The following is a 26,982-nucleotide window of genomic DNA, read 5'->3' on the forward strand; positions in this document are numbered from 1 at the left end:
CCACTTTTCCTAAACCTCTCACCCTCCAATTTCAGCCACCTTTCAAAAGATGGTGCAAGTGTGTGTCATCTGCTACAACATACATAGTCCTTTTTGATACTTAAGAAAATAAGTATGCCTTAAAAAAAATTACAATCATGGAAAGCAACTTTAATTAGAATGAGAAGAGCTTTGATTAAAGAGGGATTGCTTAAATAGCTGTCCTCTTTCCTGACAGCGGTTTCTTGTGCACAGAGTCAAACTTTAAAATAGTTTCATGATAAGCAATTATTTTAAACGAGTCTGAATATGAATAGTACAACCATACCAGCCTTAGCGATCCAGCCTAGCTGCTCTAGCATACAATTTAAAAAAAAAGAGATCAGATGCTAAAATGCTATCTCGGGAAACCACGAATGAGGGAAAGGAATTATTTAAAATTTTATCATAATCAAGAGGTGTTTATAAAAAAAACCTGATGGCATTGCATTTCTAATATTTTTATGCTGAGTTCCTGTTTACCAGGAGCGTGCTCTTAAATGTCGCTGCTACATTATGATGTGAAACTGAGTTAAGAAACTTAAATCATATAAAAAGGGCTCTTTTTAAATAAATGTTTCAAAATGCTAGTGTGGTAATTAAGAAAAAAATGTAAGTACAGAACCAAACCAGTCCTTTATCTACTCATTAAAAAAAAAAGAAGAATGCGACTTGGATGCATTACAAGTCTAGAAACTTGGAATGCATAGAGACATGTCTTCAAAAATATGAAAAACTTGCACTTTTTTTATTTTTATTTTGCATTAGGTATTGACAAATGCACGTCAGATTCTACACCAAGACACTGGTGATGAATTAGCCATTTACTTGCAAAAAGAATAAAGCATGTGGCCACAAGCAGACGCGACACTTGCACCGCAAACAAGAGCGTTAGCACAGCTGCCACCCATATTATGGTTGAGGCCGCGGTACCGCCGCCTTAAAGGGCCATCTCTTACGGTTTTCATGTTCTTGCCATGGGCGGGGTCTCGGTGGGCTCGACGTCACGCTGATGACGTCATGCCATTCACGACAGCTGGTGTCTGACCATGCTGCTTGACCGATGAGGAGTCCTAACAACAAAAATTCTCGAATCATCTTTTTTTATTCTTTTTTTGTTGTTGTTGTTACATTGTGACGTTTCATGGTGCATGAAGTCGCATGGCACCAGGGTGGCAATAAAAATCAAGATGATTTAAGTGGTGATTTATGTTGTGCTGTAAATTGTGCTTTATGTCGCATCAGTTTTACCGTGATGATTTAAAAATCAAACATTTCCTTAACCAATAATTCCCAAAATATTTTCTTTTACTTACAGTTTGTCTCACATTTGATGCTTTTGCTTTCAATGTGCACGTCTTCTGCATCTGAATCAAATGATCATCAAGCAAGAATGCAGGCCAGCAAAACTCAGCGCTCTTCTTATGAAATCGGATTGTTGGGCTTCCTTTCTACCATCCACTTTGTCAGTTATATGGTGATCTATTACAAACAAAACATAACGCAAAAAAAAAATGAATACAGAAAAGTAAAGTTATATTGTGAGCAAATCAAAATGTAAAAAATGCTATAAAGCTTTTCTTTACAAAAATAACCAAGCTGATTTTGTCCTACAGCATGTAAACTAAAGCTTTTAAGGCACTTTAGACAGCCCGCAAAGATTGATTTCTCAACGCACTGCACAGCAATTTCCTACGGAGATGCAAGCAGGTGGAGAAAGTTTACAGTGAAAAAATTAAGAAATAAACTTAGCTTAATAATAAAAAAAAAAAAAAAAAAAAAAACCTGTTCTGAGAAATTTACGTTTCCATTTCGCAGACGATGCACGTGTAGAGAGAAGTGCTGCCGACAGATGGCGTTACGCTGCGTCGATGTTGCACCAGCCGATTCAGGTTGATAGCAGACAATCTAGCAAAAGAACTTGAATCAGCCGGCACTCCCTCGATGCAGTGTATGCCGTCTGCTGGCAGCACTTATCCTTACGCGTGCATCGTCTGCAAAGTGGCGACGTAGATTCTTCTGCCTAACTTCTGCCTGTATCCTTTGTGTCTCCAAAGCGAAGAGGAAAAGACACAGTAGTTGTGCGGCCGTCTGGTATTGCTTCTTGAAAATGTGGCAACAGTCTGTCTTATGGCCAGAGTCTGGCTTATGGCTGAGAGAAAGTACATGAGCTCCTTCGTTTCGTGTATGTGTTTTTAAAAAGTGTTTATACAGCATTTCGACTGAATCCCCCCTCTTCTAGTGTCCAGAAATGGACCTGCAAGGTACTGTACTTTGAACAGATGAATAAGCAAAGTAAACAAATTTTCACCACCTGCTTGCACTTCTGTAGTAAATTGCAGAGAAATACGTCGAAAAAACGATTCTTTTCAGGCTGTCTAAAGTGCCTTCGAAGCGTTAGTTTTCATGCTGCGGTATAGCGGGATTTACGTCAACAAAAATTTCTTAATTGAAGCATACTTTAAAAGTAGAGTAATTATTTTGTCTGCGTTGGTACTAATAATCTGATAGATTGGACAATCACTTTGTTAAAAAAAAAAAAATATGCCTACCGCAAACTCCCAAGAGATGTGCTACCCCCGAAAGATAGCCCACCTCTATTTTGACTTGATTTGCTATATATTTTTAAACACTGAAAGATAGCCCTTCAGTAACTGTAGTGTTGGGATCAACGATGGCCTCGGCGTAAATGTGGCTAGTTAGCTATGACTGGATAAAAATGAACATTGCCGACTGGAAAGTACAGCTACCTTTGCTTAGTTGCCCCTTGCCACAATAACAAGCTTGGAAGGACCATATGACCTAAAATGGCAATTTTTAATCTTTTCTTGACTGAACTAAGAAAGTTAGCCCCCACCATATCTTCACCCGATTTGCTCTTGATTGTAGGTGAGCTATCTCCCAGGATATTACAGTAGTGATAAATTATTTCTCTTTTCTAGCTACAGTGATCTAAATAAAAATAATCCGACTGATATGAAATATATTTGACTTATTTGATTAAAAAAGAAGACACGTGAAGACTGCTTACGTGTAAGAATGCGAAAGAATTCCTACATGGCAGCACATTCTCACAAACAGCGTGCCACGCCTTCCTTTTGCACACGGCGCTCCGGCGGCGATATCACGCTCCTCCGTGCAGGTGCAGCGAACCCCGCCGGCCTCATGACTTCCATGACAAAGCATCTGTGTTGCTGTGCTTTTCCTTGTTTTATTACTGGGGCGTGTCTGCTTTGGCCTTGAGAGCCCTGCCGGCTACCGTGATGAAGCATCTTCATGGCTGTGCTTTTCTTTGCATTTCTTTTCTGAGGCGCGAGCTTGATGACAGTTTTATGACCATCTTTCGGGGACAACGCCGACGGCTTTTAGCGTAATGGGACAAGTAAGGCTTTTGCCCTAAAAATATTTTTCTTCAATTTGTGTGGTACTCACATCATGAGATGCCATGATGTCAAACTACACAGTGACATCAGGTAGCACCATGATGTGAGGGCGACGCCATGACGACACAGAGGACCTCTAAATGCTACACGTTTAAAGCACCTTCGGGACGTAGAAGCAGAGAGAGGCAATTTTTAACGTGAAACATTCTTTGGCTAGGTGTTTGGCATTTCGTGACGACCAAAAGTGAAGCCTGGATAAAAGCGTGGCCACAAGGCTTGACACTCATTGATTGACAAGTGGGAGAGAAGGTGTGAAGTGCTCGACGCCGATTGCTTATTGTGGAGGTCATGCGACCATATGGGTAGGCGAGAAAGTGTGATGTAGACAAGCTGGGCGGGGAAGGGTGAATTATACCCTAGTTACACGGGCGCTTTCAACTGCCATTGAGTCAACGACAGTTGACTCAATCGCGATCGGCCAGAGTTACACCGCGGCACCAACTGTCATCGAGCCGCCAATGACAGTTGAGTTCAACTGAGCTCCCATACCTCAGTTCAACTGAACGGACTTCCATAACGAAGGTAAAATGGCGCTTGTTCGCGGGACCGCTGCCGCTGACCATCGTTTGCGAGGCATTTACTGTTTTGGAATGCGGGGGGAGGCGTCTAGAAAGAATCGTAGCAGCAAAATATCCGGGAAGGAATAGGTTTAGGCGCCCGAGCTGCCGCTAAAACAATCCCGGCTAGCGGGCAAACCACCAAACGAGCGAAGATGGCGGTGGGACCGGCTGTATGAATGGACAAATAGTAATGGTTGCACCCATCGTAGCGGGCGGTAGTTTGCGCCACCTATCCTAAAATATGCGCAACCTAGCCCTGAATCTGCTTTGGTACTCGTGTAAACGCCGCTAAAAAGCAACAAGGTATAGAACATATTGTCCGATATACTTATAATAAATAAATGTGTGTCTCCGAGTAAATTAGTTTACCAATTAAACTGATCACGTGGCACAAGAACTAGTTTCGTTTTAGCTTCAACTGGGTTCTAGAGAGCCGTGTAGCACCATCTCAGTTCAGTCTAGAGAGCCGTGTAGCACCATCTCAGTTCAGTTCAGTTCGATCACAGTTGGCACCGATAACTGTGATTGAACTGAACGACAGTTCAAAGCGCCCGTGTAACTAGGGTATTAGAAGCTTCTGGAAGATCACCAGGTTCAGCATATCAAGCGTACACATGCCACACATTAAATTATCCGATGAAGAGCACCGTGAACATAGGCATCTGGCTGAACAGGTTAGACGGCTTGCTACACCATGATATAAACGTTTGTGATGTTAGGATGTTTCACGTATGCAACACGATTTTCTAGCAAATTGCGATATTTTTCTGCTTTTTTTTTGTGTGTTGAGTTTGTTTATTTTGTGCGATTTCGCCCAGTAACACTGCAGGTTCAAAACAAATAAATAAGGAATATAAGAGGATTGACCATCACAACCAGGCCCTTACCCTTGATGTGTCTGATCTGGTAGATGCGGTACCGATTGCACTTGTAGATGCACTTGAGGTGCGGGCTCTTCGAGAAGGCCGCCCGTATCCGCTGCTTGGCCTTGACCATCCCCAAAGGGTCGTCCTTCTGCCAGCCAGACTTGATGTGCACCCAGTCCTGTTAGGAGAGACGACAGGATTCTCCACTTGGCTGCTAAGGTGCCTGCCGTGCCCTCACGCTTCTTTTATGCCCGGTTCCCACACACAACGTGGCACTAAATCAACATGCCGATGGAGTGCCGGCTTGAAGTCTTTCCTTACCACTGGAAAACCACCCTTCCTTGGGAATCCCAGTGTTCTTTTTATTTCCTCTAGAGTTTGTTGCAGTGTATCAGAATGAAGCACGATAAATGACGGTTTTAATGATATCAGTATGAGAAGAGTGTAGTAAACTGTATGCAGTTTAATTTCTGAAAAACAAAATTAACTGTGGTCAACGTAGCAAAAATTAGAAAGATGTGTGGATATCTCAGCAGAACAAATGGCAGCTAAACAATTCACAAAATATATGAAACATGCCAAACTGCATTTTGTTTTATCGAGGAGATATCCACGATTTTAGAAAATATGGTCTGCGCATGCACAGCCCCACGCAGATGCTGGTTCGGAAGTTGCGAGTATGAAAGCACACGATAGTGTGTTCAAGCGAAATAAAGCAAGGCCTCACAAGAAGGGGAGATAGATCCCGCTTCCTAGATGCAATGGCCTGTGAGTGATTGAGTCCCCCCACTGTATCTCTTGTACACATTGTGGCTTATCTGCAGCCTATCTTTTCCCCCAAGTTTGTATAAAGAAGGTTCTTCACTCTTCCTTCCTTGTGGCCTTCAAATTTTCCTATCAATGCATCCCGATCCAGGGTTCCGAAAGGGAGTCACAGTTATTAAAAAAAAAATGCCAATTCACATTGATTAAAGATTGCTTTGATCAAAAAAGCACCCGGCGAAGACATACCGCACGGTTCAAGAAACAAACTTGGTTTTCGTTTTTTTTGTCCTGGAAGGTTCCTTCGCTAATCATCCAGTGCACAGATTGTGACATGTTCATTGGGGCAGCACCCTTTTTGCTGGCTTATCTCTATTCCCGTGTTCGCACAATGAGCCACCCCACCATTCGAACGGCGCGCGGACTCATGCCCGACTTATTTAGTACCCTCTTTCCATCCTTCGCTTCCCTCAATCGCCGCCTACGGTCAGCATACCATCGTTTTCTAAGAGCCTACCTTTCCTCCCTGTCAACGAACGGTTCAGAGCAGACGGCATTGCCGCTGTGCACCTGTTTTACACAGCCACGAACGTTGCGCCACCACCATGGCTTCCCGCGCGCAGACTCATGCCCAACTTATTTAAATGTAAAGAATAAAGGTATACGCCAACCAAAAAGTCGAAAAATTGTCCCAACGTTTCGAAACAGTTCGTTTCTTCCTCAGGGGCGACTAAACGGGATAATAGCTTCTTTGTCTTTCTTTGAACTGGCTATCTCTTCTTCTTCATTGTCGATTGCTGGTTGTCTTCGTTTCGCCTGCGCCGTCTTGATTGTATCTCGTAACCCATGAACATATAAACTGGGTAAGGTGCCTAGAGACCTATTGATGTTATTTGCGGTGTTTTGAATATGCCAGGATTCTATCAGCTGTCTTCTGCGTAGGTTCGTCTCAGTACCCAGAATGCTTGCACCTATGAAGATAAAGCCAACCAGCTTCTTGACTGCTCGGCTTACAAGAAACTCAAACGGGACCCAACATCAGCAATACAGAGAAACTTGAACAGGACCCTGGCGCTCATTTTCAAAGAACACCCGGAATCGAAGAACCTTTACCTGCGCCTCATCTGCAGAAATGGATTCGCACCAGGATTCTACGGACTCCCCAAGATTCATAAACCTGACGTTCCCCTGAGACCTATCGTAGATTTTACAACATCACCACTCAGAGCATTATGCGACTATCTCCACCGAGTTCTATCTCCTCTCACTGGAAATACTACAACATACATACGAAACTCGTGTGAGTTCGTGGAACGCATATCACAGATAAAGGTCAGCCATGACGAGTGCCTGGTGTCATTCGACGTCATTTCCCTTTTTACGAATGTTCCCGTTCCCTTGGCCATCGCTGCAACCAGGGAAGCTCTCGAGAAAGACGAGGACCTGGACACCCGGACATGCCTCAGCAGGGATGAGCTATGTCGCCTACTTGAGTTTTGTCTCTCGAACACCTACTTCACCTTCAAGGGGGAGTTCTACCAACAGACCAGCGGAACGGCAATGGGCGCTTCCATCTCAGTCACAATGGCCAACCTGGCAATGGAAGCGATTGAGCACAAGGCGCTACAATCATTCAACCCCAAGCCCCAAATATTCCTGCGGTACGTCGACGACTGCTTCTGTATCATGCAAGCGTCAGAAGTGGACAACTTCCTGGCTCACTTGAACTCCATTGAACCAGCCATCCAATTCACGGTGGAGCACGAAATGCACGGCTGTTTACCTTTCCTTGACGTGCTAATCAAAAGACAGGGTGAGGCACTGAATTTTACAGTGTATAGGAAGCCTACGCACACGGGACGATACCTCCAATTTGATTCAAACCACCCGCTAAGTCACAAAGCGTCAGTAGTTTCGACACTTCTGATGAGGGCAAAGAATATATGTTCATCTGCAACAGACAAAAGGAAAGAGGAGCAAGCGATCACCCGTGATCTAAAAAATAATGGGTACACAGGTAACTTCATTCGCCAGATCACTCACCGTCTAAACCGCAGTCGCCGAGACGGGCAACCTACTGGGACTGCACGTCCTAAACCGATTGCACGCATCAGCATACCCTACACAAAAGGGATAAGTGAAACACTATCCAGGATTTTTGCAAAAGAACACGTCACCGTGGCCCATAAACCTGTGACCACACTCGGGCGTTTTCTACCTCGGCCAAAAAGTCGTCCACCCAAGGAAAGGGCCCAGGGTGTAATTTACCAAATATCCTGCACCCAGTGCCCCGCCTCCTACATTGGAGAAACTAAAAACTTCCAAGAACGGCTCCGTCAACACAAAAATGACGTACGCAACTTCGACCGCGAACGCAGTGCTCTGGCGGAGCACTGTGAAGTTAATGACCACCGTATCGGATTTGAAGATGCAAGCATTCTGGGTACTGAGACGAACCTACGCAGAAGACAGCTGATAGAATCCTGGCATATTCAAAACACCGCAAATAACATCAATAGGTCTCTAGGCACCTTACCCAGTTTATATGTTCATGGGTTACGAGATACAATCAAGACGGCGCAGGCGAAACGAAGACAACCAGCAATCGACAATGAAGAAGAAGAGATAGCCAGTTCAAAGAAAGACAAAGAAGCTATTATCCCGTTTAGTCGCCCCTGAGGAAGAAACGAACTGTTTCGAAACGTTGGGACAATTTTTCGACTTTTTGGTTGGCGTATACCTTTATTCTTTACATTTAAATTCACCCAACCAGGCAGATATCTGCCGAACATGTTTACCTCCAACTTATTTAGTACCCACTTTCATCATTTGCCTCCCTCGCTCGAGGTCGTGAAAGAATAAAAGCCTTGCAGAATATCGGGTTTGGTTGTTCGCCTTTAACCCTTTGACAATTCAGAGGCCAGATTCACAAAATAATCTTACGCCAAAAATGTGAGTACGACAAAATGTAAGACCAAACTTGTATTCACGAAACAAAATTATCGCAACTTTTGCGCAGGTTACAATGGAATCCTACGACACCTCCGGAGCTATCTTACGCACTCTTTTACGATCAAATCAACCAGGCCGACAGCGTCACTTAGTTACTTAATCACGACAACCAACGTACAATAATTTTTTCACGTGCTGTTCTTGCGCGTCCCGACTTCGAGCAGGAAGAAAAAGGGAAGTACTTGAAACTGACCACGACAAACATGAATGCTGGATCCACAACCACATGGGAAAAGCTACAACGGCAACGATCCAACTGACCAGCGACCGCCAAGGGCTGGCTCGGCAGAATATAGGCCTAGCAAGGCACTCCAACCTGCTCCGGTGCAACGCTGCTCTGACGGTCCCTGGTCGAGACCGTCTGCCCACGACCAGCTGGCTTGCTGAATGGAATATACCCGAGTGAACCTTGTGAACCCTTCCCAAATTAATAGCTTGATCGCTGACCTCAATTATAGATTAAGAGGTCAATCTCTTCCCCTTGTCATCTCCTAGTTTTTTGAGGCACCGGTGACAAACGCTGTCGTCAAAAAGGGACTCTCATTGATTCTACCTCTTTGTTTTGTGTGATACAGAGCTCAAATAAACGCTGTATGGATTACCTTCGCAACATGGTATGTACACTTTGTTATTAGTATGCCATTTTATTCCGACACAACAATACGTCAACACTGTCGAGCTAGAACAGTTCGTTGGACCTAGGCGATGCCGGTCCAACCTTTCTTTGCCGAGTGTCACGTCCGCATAGAGTTGCAATAGTTTAAGATTGCTCCCAAAGCGCTTACCAAAATGCGGTCCAACAGCGGGAATCCAGCATTTCGACCAAATACGCGAGTCTGCTCCGAGTGTGAACAGGTATTTACGTGGCTCTTGCTGGCACTCTCGTAGTTCGAACCTATAGTCTTTAACGTTGGCTTGCTCCTGCATCTCCGAAGCCATGAAAAACGCTGCGGCGATTTGTTTCTATCAACACCACCTTACAAACGATCGGCATGGGCCGTCTTCTTTTAGCAACGATGACAGTTGTGTTGGCTTCGTAGTGATTGAACTTGTAGCAGTCAATAAAGGCGGTTATCTCGGCCTTGGCATTTGGGCCTGTTTAAATTGTGTTAGCATCGACATTTCACTGCACGGACGCAAACCCCAGACAAGTGCTGGCGGAAAGGCTGTCTGCGTTTGTTATTCAAAATTCACGCACTCCGAACTGCTCTGAACCATGCGGAGCTCTCCAATTGATTGTTCGTGTTCCCAAAGACACCATCGCCATAGCAACAGCCTGCTTAACAGGGGGTGGGAGCTTGCGGTATACCGAAAGTTTTAGTTTTTCCCTACGAAAACATGGCTTTCCTCCTCTCGTGAATACATCGATTTCTCCTCTTCTTACAACGTTCTTAACTTGCGAACTTCTTAGCTAAGTTATCATAACCTATGAAGCCCTTCGTGAATCTGGCCTCAGTTTTTTCCCCAGAAAATGTTTCCCAGTGGTCGGATTTTGTTTTTAAGGGTGGACGCGGGTCTTGAAATCGAAAAAAATCGCGAAAATGTTGATTTTTCAATAACAGTACTTCAGGACTCCTTATATATCTGACCTTGTCTCAGCTAAATCTCATGGTCTAATTCAACCTAGAAGTACGAAAAAAAACGTAATTACCAGTGGCTAGTGAGTCCCAAATGAGCGCGGAGACGCGAAATGTGGCTCAACGTCGGGCGCTTGGTGCTCAGCCGCTGCCACTCCGATAGCGGCCATCTTGGTTTAATTTTGTAGCTTGCCTTCCCGGCCACGGTTTCGTGCCTTTTTCGAAGAGAAAGACCTTGAACCGGACCTGTCGTGTGTTTACTGAGTCACAGAAGTCGGCAGCCGATTGGCTACACAGCTCACGTGACGTAGCGCGCTTACGCTATTGGTGAAAGCGCGCGCCTCCTTTCGGATTTCTCCTTCCTCCTCGCTCTCGCGCGATCCCGTCGTCGTCAGCGTCGTCTGCTTCTCGTTTCGTTTGCTTTGTTCGCTTCGACGACAAGCAAGTTCTCTTCGTTTCGCTTCTCGCTATTGCTGATTTTCTTGGTTGTTTACCTCACCTTTCGTTGCATTTACAAAAGAAGTGATGGCCAGGGATAAGCGATTGAAGTCTAGTACACGTCGTGCGTTCGGAAAGCAGCGACGCTGTCCACCGAAGAGAACGCCCAAGTTATTCCAAGATGCGGCGGCGGCGGAATGTTCGGCCATCCAAGTAGATCGTCCGCGATCACCCTCCGCATCAGCTGCCCGATCGCCTGATCAAGTTTGTGCTCAACACAGCCCCGCGGCGAGTACGTCCCATCGAATCGACACGAGGTTCTACACGCCCGAGGAGAATGCGCAGCATTCGGAACGCGCCAGCGATGTCAAGCGTGACATCGAGAACAAGTTGGCAACTCAACGGAAGTTCGATTTTCTAGACGTGAACTTCGCGGATGTCGACGGAGGTGCGGGCACCGACTTTGTCGTGATCGACATGGCAGTTTTGGAAGGTCTGTTCGCTAAGACCACATGCGGGGAGTGCAGCATGCCCGTGAAGTTGACGAAGTCAGCTAGGCAGTATGGGCTGGCTGTGAAGCTAGAACTCTCGTGCACCGGGTGCGACCTCCGCGAGGCCCGTTTTTCGTCACCGAGGGTCGAAGGAGCAGCGAACATCACGCCTTTTGAAGTAAACCAGAGGGCCCTGAAGGGCATCCAATCCATTGGGAAAGGTGTGACTGCACTTTCGGATTTCTGTGCCTGTATGAACCTGTCGCACAGGGGCATCCACCACAAGACATTCCAGGGGCACCTGCGGAAGGTGGTTCGTGTGTGCGAGTCCATTGCGGCAGCATCTGAAGCTGCAAGTGTTGAGGTCGTCAAGGAGCTCTACAGCGACCTTCTGCAACCTGTCAACAACATTGACGTCATCTTCGACGGCACATGGATGACCCGGGGGCGATCTTCCCACATTGGAGTGGGGTGCATTATTGAAATGTACACGGGCCTGGTGATCGACCACGTCGTCCTTTCTAACTTTTGCCTCGGCTGTTCCATCGGACCCAAGGCTTCTGAGGAGGGCTACGCCGAGTGGCTTGCAGAGCACGAGTGCCGAAAGAACGTTGACTGCAGTGCCGGACGCATGGAGGTAGAGGCAGCACTTGTGATGTTCAGGCGCTCGCTTTCAAGACATGGGCTGCGCTACACGACCGTGCTCTCCGATGGAGACAGCCACACCTTTCATGCACTCACTGAAGAGAAGGTGTATGGTTTTGTGCCCATAGAAAAGAAGGACTGCCTCAACCACGTCCACAAACGAATGGGTGCTGCTCTGCGCAACGTGGTTGAAAAGAGAAAAGCACAGGGTGAGGCACTTGGTGGAAGAGGCAAGCTCACCCAAGACAAAATCAAGAAGATAACAGAATACTATGGGTATGCCCTCCGAAGCCACAGCCACGATGTGCCTGAGATGAAGAAGGCTGTGCAAGCGACCCTCCGGCACATGTGCTCGACGGATGGTGCCCCTGACCACAGCCTCTGCCCCAGTGGAGCAACTTCCTGGTGCAAGTACAATCGTGCCCAAGCAAACAATGAAGTGCCACCAGCACACAAAGCTCCGCTGCCTGATGCAGTTCGAGCAGCACTAGAACCAGTGTTTGCTCGGCTAAGTGACGAAAACTTGCTGGAACGGTGTTCCGACGGGAAAACTCAGAATGCGAGTGAGTGTCTACACTCTGTCATCTGGGCGCAGACGTCCAAGAACAGCCACGCATCACTGCTCAGCGTGACCAGAGCTGTTGCCGAAGCTATAGCAGTCTTCAACCAAGGCAGGAGAAAGACCAACGAGAGTGTAGCTTCTGGGCTGGGCTACGCTTGTGGCAACTGCCTCACTCGACGAAGCGTGGAGAAAGACCGGCAACGGCTCCTGAAGTCAAACAAGGTGTTCTCGGACAGCCAAGCCACAAGGAAGAAGCTCTCCAAACGGCACAGGTTGGAGAAGTCCGACGACTACAGCCCGGGACAGCTTTGAACCTAGACAACACGCGGCGTTGAGCAAAAAACGGCTCTTCTTAGGGCCAATCATTTTTGTTTATGGAATTATATCCTCACTGAGCGCACGTCACCTCCCGTTGTCTCCAAGCTTATCAAGGTTACTTTCATACTATTGCTACAGGCTCTTATTTCAATATTCAAATGCTCTATCAAGAAAAGAAAATTAAAAAAATTAGTGGATTATGGAATCTGGAGAGTCGTCTTGCGTAACTTGCAATATCTTAACTTTCAAAAGATATACCTAAAAATGACTTACAGATATGAAAGCAGAAAGAACAGATGCACATGTGAGGGAAATACTGTTGCAGTATTAGTGATAGTGTTTATATCATCAACTGTCAAACTTCAAACGCGATTTTCTCAGCTTCGTTTTTTTTTTTACAACCTTCCGAAGGCTTCCACAACTTTTTGCCAAGTTCTTCTTGTCCGATCATCAAAACTTTTATACCCTCTTATTCGCATGTGGCTTAGCTGCAGGCTGACATTCTTCTTTTTATGATAAGCCTCAGGCATAAATTATAATTGGCTAATTAGATTACATTATTTCGGTTAAAAATTTTGTAACATTTTGTTGACATATCTCAATAAGATAATGTCATTTTAGAAAAAAACTGAGAATGTCATCCGCTTCAGCAGCTCTTTGGCTATCACTTCATGTCATTAAAGTAGCAGAATGAGTTGAGAAAGTTGATTAAAGTTGCGTAAGATATTGCATAATAAGTTTCATATTATCCAGTAAAACTTTTTTTCTATAAACAGTAGCTCTAATCTGAGTGCATATTTGGAGTCTGTATAGGAAAACACACTAGCATGCAAAATTTGGTGGCATTCTGACCAGAAATAAAAAAAATTGTTTCAAGACCCTAGTGCCCCCTTAATAGGAATGGTATGAAAAAAAGGTCAATGCAAAGGTTCTTTTTTTTTTAAAACTACATAGCAGGAGCACACAGAGTGCTTGCAAGCTGGCAAATCATTGTCGCCTTTCTTCCACTCGGATCCATTTTGGTGCATCTGCTTCCGCGACATATCGAGGGTTTTAGATTCCAAACCGGAGGTACTTTACAGAGCTTCTCTGTCGCATGATAAGCTCTTACCCTCTAAATACAATTCAGAGAAGTGTTAAAAGTCTGAAGCGGAAGAGCCGGCACTCCCCCGATTGCCACTGGTGCCAGAACAGCTGACATGTGCGGCGATCCCCTTGCACGTACCACGTGCATGGAGCGTCTAATTGTAAAGACTATGAATAGTTCCAGCAAAACGAAACCCAATGTGAATGTAACGTCCATAGTTTGTAAAAACGTAACAAATCGAAACACTTCCCACGCGGTGCGCACGGTTTTGCATTTAGGCGGGCACATTCAAATGTGCGACTACCACCGTACATGCGAATGGCGACGACCACCAAGGGGTCCAGTGGGCTATTTATTCAGATGCTATGGTGCGCTAAGCTCAGGAACGCAAGGAGATACCAGGGAGCCTACGCGAGACGCCGTTTGTTCCAGTGGCGCACCTTGAAGACTGCTCCTTGGTCCTTGGACCAAGCCCTGCTGCCCTGGTGCATCCAGTTGATGCAAAAGATGCCCTTCTGGCGCTTCATCCACACCAGGTCCCGCCCGTAGCGTTCGTCCTCCAGGCATGGGATCAGGAAGTCTTGCACCAGGAGAAGTTTAGCGGATGACCGCTAAACAAGGTGAAAAGCAAAAAAAAAAGAAAAAGCTTAATTTATTTTGATTTTACAGAAGTTGGTATTCACAGAATATGTCTCCGTTTCATACTTCGCAGGATTTGAAATATACATTGCATTTTTTCTTAAAGTTTGTTGTAGGTTCTTTTTTTATTCCCAACCCTTGTTCCTTTTGCACCTAATGATGGGGACGTTTTACATTTTGTTTCTTTATATCAAAAAGATTCAATGGAAACGTCGAATGCGGACTGCAAATGCCTAAAAGTTAGTAGAGACCACTGTGGTAGAGACAAAGCCAGCTAGCTCTAAGTTCAGCCATTCATTGGTGCAGTGGTACAATGTCGAGCTCAAAGTCACGGGGTCGTTGGTTCGATTCCCACGGGGCCAGATTTAGCATTTCATTCATTTTTTCTAGTTTTACCACTCTTTTGTATGAATTGTCCTACGAAGTATGTGTTACACATTTTTTAATGATTTCTGTGACATCCTGTCACACTTTTCTCGGGAATCCAAGACCTAAAACACATTTTGGGTTTAAAAAAAAACAAAAAGAAAAACAAGGCAAGCACATTTCAAAGGCAGCTCCACCATCGATAATGTGTTTCAAAAACAAAATAAAATCCAACAGTGAAACTACAACCACTAGTTCCCTGAATATTCCAATGGAACAGCCAGGGTCTTCGCGCCAATGTAACAAGGGTGGAAGCGGGCTAGAGCCTTTTGTAGCAGGGCTGGGAGCAGCAAAAGTCCCACTTTGGAGCAGTTTTGGAGCAGTAAAAGGCTCGCTTTAGAGCAGCTCGGGAGCAGCAAAAGTAAGTTTTGTAGCCGTAAAAATAGGTTTTGGAGCAGGTCACGGAGGTCGAACAAGTGTCTAAAAGTGATTTGTTGTTTCTAAATGTGAAAATGTAGCAAAAATATAGGCATGCACATCCCAGAATAATTTTCAAGCAAGACACATACAAACCTTTCTATTTCTATTGCATTGAAATATGGAATATTGGCAATTTATGCAAAGGAAAGGCTTCGAAAACCATTCCGGCAGCAGGCAGAGTCATGACAGACTTTATATGGGAGGCCCCGACAATAAAAGCCTAACTTGAGCCACGCCAGTACAAAACCGTTTATTTAATAGACCAATTATAAACATGTATCCAGAAAACTAAACCACTACAAGGTGTCAGATAAACTACTTTCGCTTACTACAGTTTTTGTTTAATAAAGAATACACATGTTCAATCACTGCTTAAAAAGCCCTATATCAAGTTTAGTAACAAAATACAAGACTACTGACATTTGACGAAAATTCAGATGCAAAACAAAATGTGTATTTTATATCTTTAGAATACCACAGTCACTCGTACATATGCAACTTTAAGCATCGACTAGAAGAGCAATGCAACCTTATATACTCCATAAAATGTTGTGCATTGCGTGTCTCCATAAAAAAATTAAGGTACCGCAACATGTTTCAAAATAAAGCAGTCCTTTCTGACCTGTTTTCATTAAATACAAATGTTCTTAATCCCTGTTCATAAAATACAGTAATCCCTACACTCAAGTTAACATACAAAGCTATATCTATATCATTTTAGATGGAAAAATATATAGTCTTCAAAATATCACAGCCACTAACAGATATGCAGCATAAACACTGACTAGAAGAGCCCACAGGCTTCCATGTTCAAAAAGAAAAAAAAAGGTTGTGACTAAGCTGAATCTGTGTACACTGGAAACAACTGAAGTTTACCGTTCACCTTTTTTTTCACAGTTTGAAGGGCAGAGTCCATTTCTTTTATGCGCTCGAGTACTTTGGGCAGTTTAGAGTTCACATCACTTAGCAGGAGGTGTCCACTCCACACCTTGTCCATGTCCTTAACTGCCACACCCTTGCTTATGAGTTCTTGTGAACTCAGTAGAAGTGCTTTAAGAGAAGATAGTTTGAACGAGACTGAAAATGAGATGTAGCTGATCAGGCACTGATCCCTGCGGGGCAGGCTGCCTTCTTACGTGACAAAAAGCCCCACTATCTTCTCTCTACCCAACCCCCCCAACCAGATACACCTATACCCGAAACTTGTACGAGTAGAGTGGCTATTGGCCTCGAGATCGACCTAGAGGTGGCGCTACGGTCGTGCTATCATCATCATCAAAGCGGGGATAGGAGAACGGCCGCCCCATAGGCTCTCCACGTTCGCGCGCGAGGCGGCATAGATTCTTGCGTTTATTTTGCCGCATACTATCGGTGGGAAAACAATTCTAGCGGAAAAGGATGCGGTACTGCTCGGTGCTTCAGTGAAGATCAAATCGTGTTGCCAGCGTGCGACCTAAATTTATATAATCGCTTCTGTGGGTGCGTCGTCTGCTCTAGGCAGACGTTGGAAAGCATGGATCACCACGACTGATGCCTGTCTCCGGCTGAACTGGAATATTTATGTTAAATATTTGTTTCTTTTAAAATGGATGTATAAGTTCATCAACGAGGGAATTAAAAAAAATAAATTCCAACCCAGATAACATAATACTGGTACTGTAGGCTGTAAAATCGCAGCATCTATGCTTTTTTTTAACTTCTAGCTTCTGCAGTAATATATATCTTTAGAATGAAGATAAGTTAGCGCTGTATTGGAAATTACCATGCTATTGAGTTCCTCTGCCCGTTTACTGTGCCATAGTGTGGGTAAGTTTTTTGGAGTTTTAACAAATCCACTGCGTTGCGATGCGGAGAGTATGCCACTTCTAGTTAAAATCTGCAAACTGCACGGTTGGCAGGACAACTCAAACAAGTGAAACAAACTGTTCTTATATATCTGCCGTGACTGTAATAAACGAGTGTAACCGAGCAACGCAGCAATGTTCTTGTTACTAAATGCTCTTCTCGGCAGTGTGGGTTCACCCGCTTCAATTTTTTTTGGTGAGGGCCGCGGATGTCAAGAGGCTAATACTATAAATGTCGGACTAAATAATCTTGTATTCAAACACAGTATACTCTGCAACCCCAAAAAACGACGCGCACCACGACACAGACAGCATCGGCTGCAGTGACATTCTTTTACTGATAAGGGCCCGGCTAGCGACCTTCACAAGACTTTCCGATCACCCTCCGCCCTCACCTAACGTATATCGGGACTGGGCAGTTCATCAATTAACTTTCAGATTATTCAAGTAATGCTTTAATTGCAATTATTTTAGCCGGTTAATTAGAGTCTTGTGCTGGAGAAAGTCAGCAAGGAGTAAAAAATGCCTGCTTTAATATTTTTGACCATTTAGGCTTGCACGGTAAACTACTTCAGCGTGCTTATTGTCATTTCACCGGGGGTGATTATACTGTTTAAACAATAACTTAAAAAATACTTCATTTTAAAAGGCTTCCCGTGTTCATATTTATGTGGGACTCACAATGTGAAGTTCAAAATGGGAATGCAATATGCCATTTATGAGATAGTAAAACCAGTACAAAATATGTAGTTTTACCATCTTTCACGCAATATGACCGGCGAAAAATTAACATACGGATTTATTGATTGATTAGTCTCTTAAATTATAGCGATCAGTCGGTTTATTTTTCTAATCAAACCACATACCCACTCAACATTCAATGCTTTATGAAAGCCACGGTTTGTGCGAGATAACAAAAATACGTGGGACTAGCGATTGTATACAAACCAACACACTAAGATTATGGAAGCTTCCGACTTAATAATAATCACTTTGCTGAATTTCTACGCATGGGAAACGATACAACACAACCTTTAGTAAGAAGAAACGGCAACAAAAACATAAAACATTTAATAAGGAATGTCAAGCTGAGCCGTAAACGGGCTTGCGTCGTCGAGATCCATGCTTCTGAGCGTGCGCTCGTAGCAGACGACGCACGGCGGCATCCCCGCTTTCGCGCGTTTCCAGTTTCAGCCGCACGGTGGCGACACGGTTCGATCTCGAGGCGAATAGCAAGTTAAAGGGAAGCTGAAGAGCTTTTCGAAAAAAATGAGTTAATGGTGGATTCTGATGCATTTGTGCCTGCTGAGTCCACATATCACAACCATTTGACCCAAAATAATCCCTAAGCGCGAAAAAAAGCGAAGAAATCAGAAGCGATCGCCGCAGCGGCACGCCATTGGCTAGCCACCCGTGACGCGCCACTACGTCATAAAAGGACCATCTCGATTCTCGCTTGCTCCGTCGCTTGCGGAAGTAGCCGGGCGCCAGGTCTTCTGCTCTTGTAAATCGGGTTCGGCTTCTGATTTTTTGAAATCTTTCGGTGGATCCGAAAGAGGAACGTGTCCAGACGACCGTCGACGTGACAAAGTACGCGTTCCAGCCGTTTGCAAAGTAGGAAAATGACCCCCCGCAGTAATAAACACAGAGACGAGGAACCGCTTGCGCGGACGCGAGCGACATAGCCGGCTTTGTACCTTCAGGAACGTACTGACCGCTACTTATTGTAACCTAAAACGTTGACAATAAACGGAGTGCTATTGACGGGACGCCTCAAGCCGGATTAGCGTGACCATAGCCTCCTCTAACGGAGGCTATGGTCACGCTCGTCAGAGGACAGGAATTCTGCACACATCGGCCTTCGTGCTTGCCAGCTGCTGGACGCGTGAGCGTGCAGACTGCATTGTTCATCAAGGCTGAAGTGGTTTGAAGGGATAGTACAATCGGCTTCGGGCGACGGGAGAGCTTCCCCTGAGATGAGACGGGTGATAATATTGGGTCGCCGTTCTGCCAACGCCATGTCCTTGGGCACTATGCGAATAACTGCGCAGAAAGTCCATCCTTGTCATAGCAGGACCCTCTGTTGCGTTTAGTTTGTTTGCCGCAAAATATTACGCTATTATAGCTTTAGAAAAAGCGGAGATGTGTGCCCGCACCCCTTAATTTTATGTCGAATTCGTTAAAGCTTCCTGGGCCTCTACATTCGCATACTTTTACCAAGATTTGTTGACTGCATCACACTGCCACCAGGCATTATCATCGTCCGATCGCATTTCTACTGCACAAAGAATTGTTGCATTACACAAACTTTATACGGAAAACACTGCGTAACTTGTAAAAAAAAGAACTCAATTCAGAACAGACGGTCACATGCTTTGTATTTCCACAAGGCTCCCCTGAAGAGAATATGAACCTTTGGAAGGAAAATTTAACACAACTTAGGTTTACGTTTAAAAATTATGTGACGTCAAATAATGTCAGGAACTACAAAAAAAAAAAAAAAAGTTTATGCTAAAACAATTTGCATCGTGAAAGTCGCATTATGAATTGCGTGACTACTTATTAGAGCAAGCCCTCCTCTCCCAAGTGACTGGGTAACCAAGTAGATTAAAAGCAAAAAAAAAAAAAAATAATAATAATAATCTTGGGCTACCCAAGATTGTCTTCTGTTTCCCAGATTTCCCAGACCGGAGTCGGTCTGGAAAATATGGTCACTTCAACAATATAAGAAACCAACACTAAAATAAGGCGGTTAACACAAGAGAGCGAGTAGAAACCCGCTATTCAACTAAATGATAGCGGCTAGGGTGCCTACATGTTTCCGCGGCGGAAACATGTAGGCACCCTAATCGCGGCTTTTCTAGCACACTGCACAATTCTAATAACGTAATAGTTGTTTTCTAGAACAGTCGACATACAATTCCTAGCCAGTTACGTTTCCTCTTGGCTTGTGACTTTTAATGCGCTGAATTGCCTTCGTACTTTCAAAGATGGTGCGCAGAGAGTCGGATTCAGGCAAGCCTTCTTCAGACCCAAACCCATACGTACATAGTTTTCATATGCGCCGTCCGAAACACGTTTCGAACAAAAAGTGGTGTATGTGCTCAAACCCGCCACCCCTTTAAAATCTCGGTGACGAAGTGGAAAAGACAGTAAGCGGGAAGAACAACTGCGACGAGCGCTGTTCGTGAAAGTTGGCGCTACACAGGAGTACGGCATCGTGCAACACAGCACGAGTCGCTTGGTTCGGTGCCACGAGAATTCCGCAAACCCGTGAACAAACAAGAAAACAATCAACACGTCAGGCGATTGAGTCAATAGCTTGACCACTCAAGGGATAAAAGCAAGCGTTATGCAGCGGCAGAACGACGACGGCTCGAAAAGACATACCCACGAGGAAAGCGCGGCCAGCCGCGGCGGGGTCCCCCAGCGGGTCCTTTTGTGACGCCGGCTGACGGGCTTCCTCCTCTCTCCCCTTTCCCTCTGCTTCAGAGAGGCGTGGCTTCGACGCCACTTTGAAGGCGCTTTTCCGGTTAATCCGCGCAGAAAATGAGCAAACGAATGCGATATTCGTGATGGCTGAGGTCTCGTTAACTAGGCTCAGGTGTTTTTTCTCATATTTAAAACCGCTTCAGCTTCCCTTTAAGGAGCGTTCACGGCCGGAATCGGCAGCGCGGGAGTGTTGTACGGCATTTCTGATGTAACCCCCACTCCTCCACGCTAAAGGAAAGAAAAAAAGTGTGTAGCACAGCCAATTAACCAACTCCCTTAGGATTGCGGGTATTGTTTTCGCCAGTGGTCTGACGGTGGGAAACAACACACGAGAGCGTGCACATTCGCGCACACAATGATGGTTTTGGTTTCGTTTTGACAAGACAAATTGAGCTCGAGAACGCATGTGCCTGTGCTCGCGATTCTTCACGGCTAAGCGTCCAAATATGGTACGCTACCAAATGACAGGTAAAGCTAGTAAAGACCACTTACTTCTGCTCATGTTGATGGCCGAAGTAGCCCACCGGTGCCGAGGCACCAACTTCCATGATCACGGCAAATTGGGACCACGGGCAACTGCATGCGCGCTCCAACCGCGCCAACCAACTATGCCCGAAACCAAACCGATGTGTTCATATATCAAGCTCTTTGTAGTCAAAATCGACATCTCATTCTCAATGAACTAAAATCGACTCCTCGCCCTGCGGTTAAACGTGGTTCGGAGCCCCAGTCGAGTTGGTACGAGTCTCCCGCACTGACGCCTAAACAAAAGTACACACCACATGGTGGCCAGTGGCCAACCGTTTTCCGCTAAATTTAAAAAAAACACTTAAAAAAAAAAAAAAAAAAAAAAAAAAAGTTGAAATTGGCGTTTTGGAGCAGGCTGGCGCAGGGAAGTGAATTGGCGCAGGGTGGCGCAGCGCTTCCACCCCTGATGTAACCGAGCTCAAGCTCCATCTAGAACAAATGAAAAGCGACTCGCCTGTGGCAATTTCCTTTCAAGAGACACCCACCTCCGCTCCCTCCCTAAATATTTCACCCTCAAAAAGCAACCTCCATTCCGCATTCCTGCAGCAAAAAAACTCGGTTGCTCCCCAAACACCCCGAGCACAGTCCTCCTCACTTTGGTCAAAAAGCACATTCCACAGCCACAACTCGACACAACTCTTCAGTTCCCTAGCGATCGGTGCTTTCGACCAAACCGATGCTTACACTCTTGAGTGTAATCCGTTGATGTCAACGTTTTTCACACAGTGCATGCAATCCACTCTTCCCCCTGGCCTGAGCTGTAAAAATCTCTTGCAATATTACCATTCCCGTGACTATTGTTTTATCAGGAATTGCTTAAAAAGCAGAAAAATCACAACCAATATTAGGATTGTGCTTGGAGTCAGTGGTGCTGTTTACAGCATTTTTAGCATTTCTAATTTGATATAACTGTCTTTGAATCTGTACGACAATGATAATGTTGTAAAAGGTTTCTGCAGCTCAGCTAGGTTGAAGGACGGATTGCATTTACGGTGTGAAAAACGCCAACATTAACGAGAAATTTTAGAAGTGATATGACAGGCCTTTGTAATCTACACGATGCTTATTCAGGATGACTTCGGATTCCATTCAAAAGTGGGTGCATCAAAATGGTCGAAACTACCGATCATAGGGAACTGAAGGAACATCGTTCCCATTATTCATTGAGTGCAAGCCAAGGCGCTTGGGGGATATAGCAAATGGTTTCTTGGTCACTATCTGAAGGTTTGCGTGCGTAATTGTCATAGTCCCATCATGCACCCCTGTATATTTTGTTTTGTCCAGCCCACCAACACATAGAACCTCTGTTCATCACATAAAAGAGACAATAACACTTTTATTAGTCTGAGAAGTTATATTTGTCTCAGAAACACATTGTGATTTAAATTAGCTTTACAATCAGAAACATTCTTAAGGCTCACTCAAATCACTTATACATGTCTCTATCGAGGATAAAAACGCCGCAAAAGATATGCAGAGCATATTTCAGATAATTTGGGGGTGCATTCACTTATGTTGTGATGTTTGTCTTTAAGGGGATCATCCTTTTATTTATCTTGTCAAATTTCCAGTCAGTAATTAAATATATTTTTCACCAATAAATTTGACTTTATGAAGTGCAGATAACCGCTTGAGGTTGTCACGGGAGTGTGATACTCGAAAATATGTCAGCTGTGTAGTCCACGAAAACATGTTTTTTGTTCGCTGTTTGGAAGTGCGAAACACTGGGTTGCAAGGTATGCCAAAAAGAACATTGTGCTCACATGATAGACCAAAAGGCGGATCTGCAGAAAGAGTCAGATAATAAATGGCATTTTTCTAAGTAATTCCATACACAATGCCTTAGTGCAAAAAGAAATACATAGAGATGAATGCAATTATGTTCCAAATTAAACATAAATAGAGCGAAGGACAGACAAAAGATTTTTAGAACCCAGAAAATAAATCACATTTGGGCATGCACTTGCACACGCTCGAAACTTCGCGAAATACTGCCTCGGGAGGCACTATTTCTTTTATTTTTATGTGCACTTGCTTTGGGCCCTAACTTTACAACTCCGTGCTTTAAAAGTCATGCGCTCTAACATTTCCTTAGGCTGCCATATATCATAGCAAAACTGCTATATATACTGCACACAGGGGTGGAACTCATGAAATGTACTTGGGAGCAGCCACGGGAGCAGCTGAAACAGCTGTTTTGGAGCAGGTTGGGAGCAGCTAAAACTACATTCTGGAGCAGGCTAGGAGCAGCTCAGATCAGTTTGCATTGCACTTCAGCTTGTGTCTTAGACAAGCACGGGAGCAATTTCAATTGTGCTTAGGAGCAGAGATGAACATCAGTGGTTAGGGACCCAGGCAGATGGGATAACAGTGTAATAGATGCGAAAACTTGAAACTTTGTGAGCCTTAATGAGAATCAAAAAGCAAGTACTCTATGTTTCTGAAGATAGCGTCCTTGATATTTTCTGAGTGGCTTTCGGCTGCTCAAAATGCAAACCAGCACTACTTATCGCGCAACCCGCACGTGATTGACATAGTAATTATATGTGCGAACCACGTGACGAGCGTAAACAACGGACGTACAGTTGGACGGAGGAGCAGGGCAATAAATTTCGAGTTTATCCTATTGTGCAACTCGGTATCGAAGCAGCGGGCTACGATTAACGAAGTTATCGTATTTGAAGCGATAAGCAGGAGAAAGGTTAAAGTACGCCGAGCAGATAAGTAGAGCTGCTGGCCGGCAAGGTTTCGGATCGGACCGCGTTTCAGTCCTATCAAATCGCGATTTATCTTGCGAGAATGCGGTTCCAACTCCTAAGGATGAAGTACTAAAAGGAATTTTTTGCTCATTTGCTTTCGACTGGATGACGTCCGGATCCCGGGCCGCAGAGCCTCATGCTATCTGATGCTTAACGACTCGACCTCACCTCGGCCGACTTGCCCTACCGCTTATGGTTGAAGAATAACAATCCAGTCGCAGGTGGTGTAGCGCTTAGAATCCGAGTTTTTTTCGCGCGCTTCCGACTCGGGATAGACAGGGGGAATAAACACAACAAAGGATTACAAGGCCGACCAGGCTAAACGCCCTCATTGTTGCCAATCGAGTCGATAGAAACCGAAACTAAGACGAAATAAAAAGTTTTTTGGCGCACGTTTTGCGATTTGGCGCATAATGGCGCGAGGTATTGGCTGTGGCGCAGTTTCTGCAACATGGCGCAGGATGGCGCAGACACATGCGTCTGGCGCAAAATGGCGCAAATGGCGCAGCCGTTCCACCCCTGTGCACAGCTTTATAACTGCGACATCTACTGCTAGTGTTGCGAACATCGGTTTTCACCAGAAAGCTGAAATGTTTAACATGGTTTGCACATGACATCATTGCATTATATGCCGGTGGTCATTGTGATTTTGTTCTTGCTGAGAAAATCAAATCCGGGGTGCGAAAAGCGCACTGCAGAAGGATTGCGCTCAGTGCAACCCATGTATTTGATAGGCACGAATTGTTCTCCTTGGTGCAGCGTCGTGAGGAGAGGTGCAAGCGTCTGGCACAACGAAAACGCGCTTTCTAGCAAGAATGCTTTTGCAAACGAACTAGTTTCCGGGGTCACACTTTCTGGCAAGTGCCGGAGATGCAAGGCAGAAGAACCTTTAACACAGTATGTTTCCAACCCCCCCCCCCCCCCTTCCTCTCTTTTTTTTAAATTTTCTCTTTTCATTGCTCCTTCAGATAATACCTTTTATTCCTGAGGGACTGCCTCCTCCATTTGCGGGTGTTAATTAGACAATTATATTTGTGTTACTTGTTAATATTAATCTATCATTGCTTTTATTTTGCACCCAACTGTGAAGTTTAAAGAACATGCAGGTGGTCTAATTTGGGGACGAACTTGAGAATGATACTCCAGTGAGACTTAGAGCTGTGTCGTGTTATTTTCTATGTTTTTGCTTTCTTCGGGGGTTCCAGCATCTTTACGGCACGGCGCGTTTCCCCTCCCGGGGTTAATGGGCCCCAAGTGGAGGCGCGAACGTGAACCTTGTAACGTTACACCCCGTGTACGGGTGCCGCGTCTTCTCCGTGTACGGAGGTGCTTTTTATTATTTTAGCTGCTCTTGACAGCTTCGTTCGGAATGTGTACTGATTTGTGTACGCGGTTTATGCCGTTGATGGCACGTCCCTTTCGTGTTGCCGACCTTTCGGGGTTGTACCGGGAATCGGCTAATGTGCTTTTGTAAGGGTCGATGATTTTAATGTTTACAGAGTCGGAGGCGGAGGGCCGTTTCGTTTTGGATAGCGCCAACTGAACTCATTTACTATTTTGCTTGTCGGGATTTGTGTAGCCGTACCACGAAGACGAGAATGTGTGTCAGAGGGAGAGAGTGAAAGAGAGAGAGAAACGAGGGTAGCTATGTTGGGAGCAGGAGAGTTGAGAAACGCAGGTCAACTAAGAGATTTCAAGGGAGACGCATCGAGAGCGATGCAGGAGGAGTTGATATAAAAGTCCCATCGAGAGCGATGCGGAAAATTAAGTAGATAAAGTGCAGAGCTGTCACTTAGAGAGTTAAACGGCAGAGGCCATCGAGTTTTGAGAACTAGCGAACTTTAACTATGTTGTAATTTTTGTGTATAATACCTGCATATTAAACCAAGTTATTCAACCCTAAAATTGTCTACGATCCCGAAATCACTAAAACCCAAGAGAAGAGACCCTTGACTGGCAATCGGCGACAACGACGTCAGCACAGACCCGAAGACGACGAGAGACTTCATGTCACGAGACGAGACGAGACGAGACGGATATAAACCTCCTTTACATGGTGGCAGCGGTGGGATACGTGAAGTCCCTGCACGAGGAGAGCGGCTTCGGGACAGTGCAGCGTGACCAACCGACAACGCGGGACCTGAGCATCGAAGTCCGGCCAGACGAGTGAGAACCTTTGTGAACAAACAAAAGCCCGAAAAGTGCGAACGAACTACACCGGTGGACCTCATCAACGCAAGGCATTTTGGGTGAGCGACAACCATGGACGAAATTTCGCATGCCGCGTTGTCCGCTCTCAGCAAAGCGCAGCTGAGAGAAAAGTGTGCCGAGCTCAATATTGTACATGTAGCATCGCTTCGAAAAGATGAACTTATTCAGCGCATTTTGGAGAGTGAGATGAGTCGAGATTCAAATGTCGCGAGAGATGAAGTGCGAGATATGTCGCGGGAGGCTATTGACGTGCATGGGGGAGATGACAGTAGTGAGGGGCGCTCCAACGATAGTGATCTCCAGCTAAAGATCCGATGCCATGAACTAGAGCTGGAGATCCTTAAGATGAAGGCGGACCAGAGACATTACGAGAGTGGACCCGAGGGGCACCTGGGGCGTGGCGGAAGACAAAGCGGGCGCGGTGATGTGCGTCACTATGTCAAACTACTACCTCCGTTCCGAGACGCCGCCGACATAGAGACGTACCTCACAGCCTTCGAGAAACTCTGCCATGTCCACAAGGTGCCCACCGAGCTGCAAGCTAGCCTCTTGGCGTCTGTTTTGACGGGGATCGCTCTCCAGGCATACTCCGAGTTGTCCGTGGTAGAGGCGGAAAACTACGCGTCCGTGAAAACTGCGCTTTTCTCCCGCTACCACCTAAACGCCGACGCTTACCGAGGCAGGTTCCGAAACACCAAGCGAACAGGCACAGACCTGTGCACGAAGTGGACGGCGAAGATCTGTCGATTCTTCGATCGTTGGATGAAGGCGGAACACGTTGATAACATGACGAGAATGAAGAGCTTGCTCGTCATGGAGCAAATGGAGCGAGCTCTGCCGCGGGAGGTGGTGACCTGGGTCCGAGACCGGCGACCAGAAACTCA

General features: G+C 45.3%; 1 protein-coding gene across 5 annotated transcripts in view; it reads right to left on the reverse strand.

Annotated features, from left to right (window-relative positions):
- Positions 1–26,982, reverse strand: part of LOC115319748 — an 84,555-nt gene that overhangs the window by 38,748 nt on the left and 18,825 nt on the right. For 3 of the 5 annotated variants that reach the window (XM_042286869.1, XM_029979768.2, XM_040502704.1), the window contains exons 2-4: positions 14,220–14,390; positions 4,909–5,065; positions 978–1,091 (exon numbers count right to left, since the gene is read on the reverse strand). In XM_042286869.1, coding sequence (XP_042142803.1) covers positions 978–1,091; positions 4,909–5,065; positions 14,220–14,390 — 442 coding nt within the window. The remainder of the gene's footprint in view (positions 1–977; positions 1,092–4,908; positions 5,066–14,219; positions 14,391–26,982) is intronic. The other 2 variants (XM_029979770.4, XM_029979771.3) reach the window with 1 other exon arrangement.

Source organism: Ixodes scapularis, unplaced genomic scaffold (assembly GCF_016920785.2).
Source record: "Ixodes scapularis isolate PalLabHiFi unplaced genomic scaffold, ASM1692078v2 PGA_scaffold8__174_contigs__length_109621045, whole genome shotgun sequence".
Taxonomy (NCBI): domain Eukaryota; kingdom Metazoa; phylum Arthropoda; class Arachnida; order Ixodida; family Ixodidae; genus Ixodes; species Ixodes scapularis.